A 9469-nucleotide genomic window follows, 5' to 3' on the forward strand; every position below is an offset into this window, starting at 1 on the left:
AGTCCTCACACACAGTGGGTGCTGAATGCAAAACTGCTGAACAAAGGAGAATATTGTAATGTTCCTTTGATCTCTCTGACCTCATCTCCTATTATTTCCATTCTCTCTCACTCCTATTTTCTATTCCTTGAATATGCCAGGCAAGGTCCCTCCTCTAGACCTTTGTCCTGACTGTTACTCCACCTGGACTGCTCTTTCCACTGCCTGCCTGGCTCCCTTTAGGAAAGACCTCACACCCTTTAGGTCTTTGCTTAAATTCCCATTGTCAGTAAGGTCTTTTCTGAGCACCCTCTCCTCACACCACAACTCCTGAAGCCCCTTCTTTATTTTCTTTGTCCTCAGGTGTTGATCACCTGGAATTACATTAATATTTTACTTATTTGCCTCCTACAATAGAATGTCAGCTCTCCCAGGGCAAGGATTTTTGTGTCTTGTTCACAGCCCCATCACTAGCACCTAGAAAAAAAATCACTTACATGTAGTAGGTGCTCAATAAAATGTGTGGAGGAATGAATGTCTGTCTCTCTTACCAGATGTGAGCGAGCCTGGGATGGGAGTGCTGTGTTGTGGTCATCTCTGCAGTGACAGCACCCAGCAGCACCCTGGCACAGCTCCCATGACTCCGGTGCGCTTTCTTTGTCTCCCCAGACATCCTCCACCCAGCACTCCCTGCTGTCCCCCACTTCCAGTTTTCACCCACATGAGGCTCTGTGCCCACCCACCGTCCCCAAACAACCCTCCCCAAACAAAGTCTTAGGATGGTGGCAGATGGTGTGCCCTCTACGTTCCTTACCAAACTTTTGACTTCTCCCTGGAAAAATGAGCCCCCAGTGAGGAGCAAGAAAAAAGAGAGGAGGAAGAAGATGACCAGGAGCGCTGCTGCCACGTCAGAGACCAGAGGTGGTGGCCGTGCCTCTAAGGTCCAGCTACATACCCTGCATCTGCAATGTGAGTGCCATGTGACTGAGGCCTGGAGGGTGGGTAATGACGTGTGATTGCCCAGTCCTGGGGTTGACAGGGAGATGCCCGCAGTGCCAGTTCCCAGACCAAAGGGACAGAGGAGCAAGCAATGGGGATAAAGCTGATGTTTCCCAAGAACCACTGCTGCTTCCTGGACGGTTTGCTGTGCTCATCTTGCTGCCAGCAGAGTATCTAGTCTGTGTGATTGGACTCTGGCACCGGCGAGATCTGGGTTCAATCCCAGCTCTGCTGCCTACTGGCTGTGTGATCTTGGGCAGCCTTCTTAACCTCTTTGAGCCTTGGTTTCCCCTTCTGCAAGATGCGGCATAATAAGAGTACATCACAGGGATGATGCAATGCTTAAATTAAATAGTAGATATTTTGCTCTGCATGGAGTAGGCACCCAATAAATTAGAAGCTGTTATTAGCTTTACAGTTAGAAGTCCTCAGTTAGAAGGCTCTCAAAAGTCTCTCTCATCCGATCCAATTGTGTATTTTTAGTAGCAAACAGCGTTGTGAATATTTGTTTTGCAGATGAGGTGACTAAGGCCCAGAGAAGCTGCCAAACCTCCCCAAAGTCACAAAGCTATCAAGTAACAGAAGATTAGACTCTGGGTTTCATCTTTCCACTCCCTTTCTCCAGAGGCTTTCAATTAGAATTTCAGTAACTCCCTCTCTTGAGAAAATGCAGTGCGCCAAAACGCATTTCTGTAGGCCTTCTTGGCGAGCACAAGAGTTACAAGCCCAGGACGCACAAAACACAAATGGTGAGTGGGTTGTGGCAGCGGATAATCAGAACAAAGTGCCTAAGTCTCGGGAGTGGGAGCGGGTGATAATGCTGCGGGCAGAGCAGCAAGAGACATTTTTACACGTATTAGTCACAGTAGGTACGGAAATGCTGTGGGAACAAACGGTCCAGGAATCACAGAGGCTTAACACAACGCAAGTGGATTTCTTGCTGTGAGTCAGGACGCTCTCCGGGGCCACTGTCCTCCCTGTGGTGACTTAGCAATCCAGGCACCTCCCAGCAATAGATCCTCACCTTGTCACCCAGCCATCGCAGGGAAAGAGAATTGGAGAACTCACAGGTTTTCTGGGTGCCTCACAGAGGGTGAAATCACCCCCTCACCCAAAATTGGTTTGGATGTTGGAATGGATGATGCCGCACATACCCAGACAATATGGAAATGTTTATTACTAGAATAATGGAACTTTCTGGGGACAGCAGCACAGGTGCAAGGAGGTGTGAGTGGCAAGGATGAAGGGGCGGGTGGCTTTGACTTTTACTGCGGCTGGGAGATGGGGCCAGGGTGAGGGTTCCCTGGGCAGGCTGGGATTTGTGTGGTTTGCACCTCCCACCAGCACCAAGGGAGGAAGCAAGTGCTTTTAGCAGCTGGCCTAGATGTGGGGCAAAAAGGGAGTGAGAGCTTGAAAGCTGTCATTGGCCAATCATCAAAAATGGAGTCTTCCTTGGGAATTCCCTGGCGGTTCAACGGTTAGGGCTCTGAGCTTCCACTGCAGGGGGCTCGGGTTCCATCTCTGGTTGGGAATCCTGCAAGCTGCCTGGCATCGCAAAAAATAAAAATAAAAAAAAAAAAATGGGAGTCTTCCTACCTAAGCGTAGGCAAGTCTTTGCATTGGTCTTAGCTGTATATTTCTAAATGTGATTCCTCAGGCAAAGGGAAACAAAAGCAAAAATAAACAAATGGGAGAAGATATTGCAAATGATATATCCAATAAGGTGTTAATGCCCAAGATATATAAAGAACTCATATAAACTAATAAGGACCTACTGTACAGTACAGGGAACTCTACTCAATACTCTGTAATAGCCTGCATGGGAAAAGAATCTAAAATAGAGTGGATATATGTATATGTATATGTATAACTGATTCACTTTGCTGTACACCTGAAACTAACACAACATTTTAAATCAACTATACTCCAGTAAAAATTAAAAAAAAAAAAACTCATACAAATCAACAACAACAAAACAAACTACCCGATTCGAGCTGTCTACCAGTACATCGATAGCTCTAGGTCCTGGGAGCCAAGTTCCCCTGGCTTGTTAAAATAATAATAAAAGGTTTTGTGGCAGTGAATTGCTCCCACGGTACATTCTCCTTTTGTCCTTTAATAATAGAACCCCCCAAGCTTTAGCTGGGCACACAGATGCCCACATGAAAACTACACTTCCCAGTCTCCCTTGCAGCTATCTGCAGCCATGTGACTAAGTTTTGCCCAATCAGATGTAAGTGAAAACAATTCCTGTGGCCTCTTGGTCATGCCCTTTTAGGAAGACTGAGCTACCTGCTGTCCCTCTACCCCCTTTCTTCTAACTGGAATGTGGACACAGCAGTTATGGTGATACATCATCTTTGACATCCTGGGGCAGAGCTTCTTGACTAGTGTGTCTGGAAATGTGGATGCCTTCTGCCCTCAGGAGAGCCTCTTTAAGGCCCCAAGGCCCTTCTACTCTTACCCCAAGGTACTATACACATATGATGTTTCTGTGTGTGCCGCGTTGTAAAAAATTAAGGGGAAAAAATAAAGGAAACAATGCAGCAGATGGCTGAGCAAGAGGGTGGAAGGAGGTGGAGGCGTGGACAATCTCACCCAGCATGAGCCTCTAGCCAGCCTCCCCCAACTACCAGATGAGAGAGAAAGCATCTACCTTGCTTAAGCCATCATTAGGATAGGTTTTTGCTTCTGCAACTGTAAAGTTGTATCCTAAAGAACACAGATGGTTTGGACTTGGAAATGATCTTACTGTCTACTCATAGGGAAATAGTTAAGTAAATATGGGTCCACATATATAATAAAATTAGGCAGTCATTACTGTTTGAAAAAGTACTTTGGTGACATGAGGGAAATGATTGATATATAATGAGACAGGAGAAAAAGCAATTTCTGATTTCTGCGTGAGGCAAAGGATCTCTGAGTTACACTGTGGTTATGTCAAATGAGGAGTGGTGGGTGGGTCCAGGGCAAGGTAACCCCCAGGACAGACTGGACTGGGGGTAGAGTCTCGGTGTTCCAGTCTGACCCAGGAGAGTGGGTCCAGGCATCAGAGCTGAGGCCACGCATCTTCATCAGGATCTGGCCAGGAAAGGCGATGGTGTTCTGAGTCCTGACTGTGTTGGTGACCTCTTGGCTGGGGAGACACCAGGTAAAACCTGCACCCACCCCCATCGGAATAGTCCCAGAGAGGCTGACTCCACCTTTGCACCCTCCCACATAAGCCAGGCTAAGTCAATCGGCTAATTCCACCGCAATGATTGGTTCAGGGTTGAGCATGCCGACTAAGCAAATCCAATCAGAATCGATCTTAGCACGTTTGCTGAGAATTTTGAGACAGATGTTTCCTTTCTCTGGGAGGCATGATTGGCATATGTGAGGTGGATTTGTGGTTAAGAGCCTGCCCTGTGGAGCAAGACAGCCTGGATTCAAATCCCAGCCTCACCCCTACTCTGAACCTTTGAGAAGGATACTTTGAGCCTCAATACCATATTTGTAAAATAGGGATATTTATAGTACCTACTATAACTGTTGTGAGAATAAGAGGAGTTGATACAGATAAAAAAGCACTTTGCTCAGTGTCTGGAACATAATAAGTGCTCAATAAATCTTAGCTGTTATTATTATGTGACACCTGGAACTTTTGCAGCTACTGGGAAGGAATCCAGCCTGAGGGCCATGGAGCTACTGGATTCAGCCAGACCTGAGGACAGGCTGCTACTGCACTTCTAGTTCCAACCCCCAGTGAATTCCCTCAGCATCTAGACCAGTTTGGGTTGGTTTTTTGGATAACTGCAGCAGAAAATACCCCATGGTGATAATCCATGGTGAGACCTTGGGCAAGTCATGTAGCTCTCTGAGCCTCAGTTTCTTTATCTTTATTTTATTTTTTTAAAATGTATTTCAGGGCTTCCCTGGTGGCGCAGTGGTTGAGAGTCTGCCTGCTGATGCAGGGGACACGGGTTCGTGCCCCAGTCCGGGAGGATCCCACAGGCCGCGGAGCGGCTGGGCCCGTGAGCCATGGCCGCTGAGCCTGCGCGTCCGGAGCCTGTGGTCTGCAACGGGAGAGGCCACAACAGTGAGAGGCCCGTGCAAAAAAAAAAAAAAAATGTATTTCATTTTAGTATAGTTGATTTACAATGTTAATTTCTACCATACAGCAAAGTGATGCAGTTATACATATATATACATTCTTTTTTCGTATTCTTTTCCATTATGTTTTATCACAGGATATTGAATATAGTTCCCTGTGCTACACAGTAGGACCTTGTTGTTTATCCATTCTATATATAACCGTTTGCATCTGTTTATCCCAAAATCCCAATCCATCCCCTACCCACTGTCCCCCCTTGGCAACCACAAGTCTGTTCTCTATGTCTATGACTCCGTTTCTGTTTCATAGATAAGTTCATTTGCGTCGTATTTTAGATTCCACATATAAGTGGTATCATACGGTATTTGTCCTTCTCTTTCTGACTTACTTCGCTTAGTATGATAATCTCTAGGTCCATCCGTGTTGCTGCAAATGGCATTACTTCATTCTTTTTATGGCTGAGTAGTACTCCATTGTATCTATGTACCACATCTTCTTTATCCATTCCTCTGTCCATGGACATTTGGGTTTCTTCCATGTCCTGGCTACTGTAAATAGTGCTGCAGTGAACAGCATGTATCTTTTCAAATTATAGTTTTCTCTAGATAAATGCCCAGGAGTGGGATTGCAGGATCATATGGCAACTCTACTTTTAGTTTTTTGAGGAACCTCCATACTGTTCTCCATAGTGGCTGCACCAGTTTACATCCCCACCAACAGTGCAGGAGGGTTCCCTTTTCTCCACACCCTCTCCAGCATTTGTTATTTGTGGACTTTTTAATGATGGCCATTCTGACCCGTGTGAGGTGGTACCTCATTATAGTTTTGATTTGCATTTCTCTAATAATTAGTGATGCTGAGCATCTTTTCATATGCCTATTGGCCGTCTGTATGTCTTCTTTGGAGAAATGCCTACCTAGGTCTTCTGCCCATTTTTCGATTGGGCTGTTTGCTTTTTTGTTATTGAGTTGTGTGAGCTAGTTTCTTTATCCATAAAATGGAACTGATATTAGAGAACGTGGAGAGATCAATGCACCAGGTCACTTTCCCACCACAGGCATGGACATTTTTGCATTTATGCTTCACACGCATTCTCATAAACACTCTCTCAATGATCTCCACCCTCATGTTCCCCTTGAAAAGCATTCAGATCCCCCTCTCAGTCCCCCCTACCACATACCCATCCATGAGCACCTCAACATACTCTCTCGAGGCACATTCCTCAACCGTGCCCCTCCCACATAGCCCTCCTTCCCAAGGCTTGGCCCTTCCTGGATGCAGTCTCTTCTCACCCCTACACCCCAGTTCCCTCCCGCAGATCCGCCCTGAGGCCACCAGGCCTCCAGACAGGGCCAAACCCCATGGGAAGCTCTATCATTCCTCCTGTCTCCCCTTTCAGCTACCCCCAGACTGGAGCAATCCCTATCCGGTTCCCTCTCCCAGGAAGTGCAGACAGAAGCCAGAGCCAGGAAGTGACTTTAATGTCTTTTGAGCAAGATGGCCCCCCCCAAGGAGGAGAGGGAGGGAGGGGTGGCAGTGACCAGCCTGCATCCTCTAAATCAAATGGCACCGGCGGGTACAGACTGGGTCCTTGTGTATGCAACTTAAGCCTACTTGGCAGGGGCATGTGATGTCGATGGCGCCCTTGGTCTGCGGAAAACAGGTAAGAGAGTTGAGAGTTACCAAGGTGCAGGAAAGAAGGGGGTTTGAACTCCTTGGGTAGCAGAAGCAAGATCATAAGTGATGGAGTGAGACAGACGTGAGCTGTCAGCTCTACAGCTGATAACTTTGTGACCTTAGGCTTCTTTGTCTTAGTTTCTGCATCCGTCAAATGGGATAATAATAGTAACCCCATTTGTTATTTTGAGAAAATAGACAAAATAAAGTAGATCAAGTGCCCATGATGAAAAGATCCTCTGGCCACTTCAGCTGTAGACTTAGGCCACAGGAGCGGCCTGACTGGCTCCCTGGGCAATGGCAGCTCCCCAGACAGGGAGATGGAGGCTGAGCCCATCCTCCATAGAAAGATTTGGGCCCAGGGCCGGAGAAAAGGCAAGCAAGAACAAGATATACAATGCATTCTGCTCCCTGCATTTCCACCAGCTAATAACAACCATGCTCCATTGAGCACTGTCACTGCCATGACCATATACTCTTCCCAACAACGTGGTGGGGTGGGTACTTTAACCCCATTTTTCAGATGAGGAAACTAAGGCTCAGAGAGCAGAAGTGATCTGTCTGAGGTCACAAAGACAGGGGCTGGAAAAGCCAGGGTTTAAACTCAGGTCCAATCCCAAAACTGTGAGCCTGCCACGGCAGCTCCGCTCAAGAAATTAGGTCATAGCGGCAGGGAGGTAGGGATGGGTTGAGAGGTCTTTTCCCATCCGCTTTGCTGCAGTGACGTTAGGGTAGAGATATTCATTCATGCAACAAACATTTGTTGAGCACTACTGTGTGCAGGCACTAAACTGGGTGGGTAGGGGTTCAAAAGTGAATATGTCTTAATCCTTCCCTTGCAGAGCTCTGCCCAGTGGCGGAGGCAGACAAAGGCAGGGAAGTCAGGGAGATACATGCTCTGCTGAGGGTCTGGGTCCCAAGAGTGTCAGAGCTCCAAGGAAGGAAGTCTTCTCAGAGGAGGTGGCTGGAGTTGTTATTGCAGGACGACTAGGAGTTTGCCAGGTGGAGAAGGGGGAAAGGCTGCTCCAAGGAAAGGGTAAAAAAAGCAGGTGCAGCCACATGGGTTTTTTAACCCATCCCCACCATACATACCAGAAGGGGCTGCCCCACCCGAGTCTCACTTGGGGCAAGCACATCATGGTTATTCTGGCCCTAGGGACACAGAAGGCACACCGTGGTCCAAGTTGATGAGACAGCAGTCGCTGTAGCACTCCGAGTGGTGGGAACACCTAGCCCCGTTCGTCTGTGGGGACCCGCCCTAAGTCACCTGTCTCTGGCAGCGTTTGTGTGTAGGGGTCAGGGGGGGTCCCTGACATTGCCAAAGCCCCAGGAGTCCAGAAAGAGAAGCCCTGAGATGGTCACCCCACCTCCCACCCCACCCCCCGGCACCCCTCCAGCAGTACTCAGAGGAGCAGGGGGAGAGGAAGGGTGGCAGTTTAGTACTTTTCCCTCTGCTTCTCCTCTCCTGGGGGCCTCCCTCAGTTCTGTGGGTCCCAAAGGGTGACCTTTGTTGGGGGGAGAAAATACTCCCAGATCACACTTTAGTGGGGCGTGGGCGGGGGGGGGGGGGCGGGCAGGACCGAGTGTCCAGGAGCGGGTGTTGGGAGGGAGGGGATGGTGCTGGTTATAAGGCCACTTTCTTTCCCCTCCAGAGCCACCAGGGAGGTGAAGCAGGGCTTTGAAGTCCTTTGGGAACCTATCAAGCTTCCAGCCTCAGAAGAAATCGCCAATATGGGGTGGTTCCCCCCATCCCCCTCTTCTCTCTCAAAACCCAACTGGCACCTTCTGGCTAGACGATGATACCTCGACCACCGCCCTCTGCTAGAGTGGAAGGTTCCAAAAGCTCTCTTGGCTCACCTTTGCAGACCCCTTTTTAAATTGCGGGAACGCCTCCCAGCAGGGGAGCAGCATCGCCGCGAGTATCGCGAGGGCCGCGGCCATGCGCTTGGGAAGCAGAAGTCCCGTCGGGCTCCGAGAGGCTGCGGGGATAAACCTTCCCGCTGCCACGTGACCCGGCGCCCCCAGCGCCCCCCCTGGGCTGGGGGCGGAGGGTGAGGGAGTTAATGGTCACAGGCCACTCCAGAGCGGAGGCCCAAACCAGCAGAAGCCCTTTCTAGCGCCCAGGAGACTCCCAGGCCCCGGCAAAAGGATGGAATTAGGAAAGGCGCTCCTATGAGACCCTGACTCAGGCGTGGACCGGCCAGATGATCGATTTTAGGGGCCCTAGGGCCATCCGTATGTATTACTTGCAAATTAAAACTTAAAACTGTAAACTAAAACTTTATTTTCAAAAATTATGCAAAATTTATATGCTGAAATGAAACAGCTTGCTTCTTGATGTTCTGACTCTCTCTGCCCTTTGCTGCACCAAATTGTCCACCACCCCACCCACCCTGAACTTTTGGACAAGCCAGCCCCGCCCTCTGGTGTTTTTCATACCCTCACAGGCCCAGACACGTCCTCTGTAAGAATCAGGAGGCAATGGGAATTCCCTGGCGGTCCAGTGATTAGAACTCGGGGCCGCTGGGTTCAATCTCCGGTGGGAGAACTGAGATCCCACAAGCCTTGGGCTGCGGCCAAAAAAAAAAGAAAAAAAGCAGGGCTTCCCTGGTGACGCAGTCGTTGGGAGTCCGTCTGCCGGTGCGGGGGACACGGGTTCGTGCCCCAGTCCGGGAGGATCCCACGTGCCGCGGAGCGGCTAGGCCCGTGAGCCATGGCCGC

General features: G+C 49.1%; 1 protein-coding gene across 1 annotated transcript; it reads right to left on the bottom strand.

Annotated features, from left to right (window-relative positions):
- Nucleotides 1-6625: 6625 nt before the first annotated feature.
- On the bottom strand, nt 6626-8689 carry CLPSL2 (colipase like 2). The gene is given in 4 exon segments (XM_029241840.1): nt 6626-6721; nt 7870-7919; nt 7922-7991; nt 8612-8689. Coding segments are annotated over 4 exon segments (294 nt in total).
- Between the last annotated feature and the right edge of the window lie 780 nt (nt 8690-9469).

The sequence above is a fragment of the Monodon monoceros genome, unplaced genomic scaffold (assembly GCF_005190385.1).
Source record: "Monodon monoceros isolate NGI ecotype Baffin Bay Population unplaced genomic scaffold, NGI_Narwhal_1 Super_Scaffold_3, whole genome shotgun sequence".
Classification (NCBI taxonomy): Eukaryota; Metazoa; Chordata; class Mammalia; order Artiodactyla; family Monodontidae; genus Monodon; species Monodon monoceros.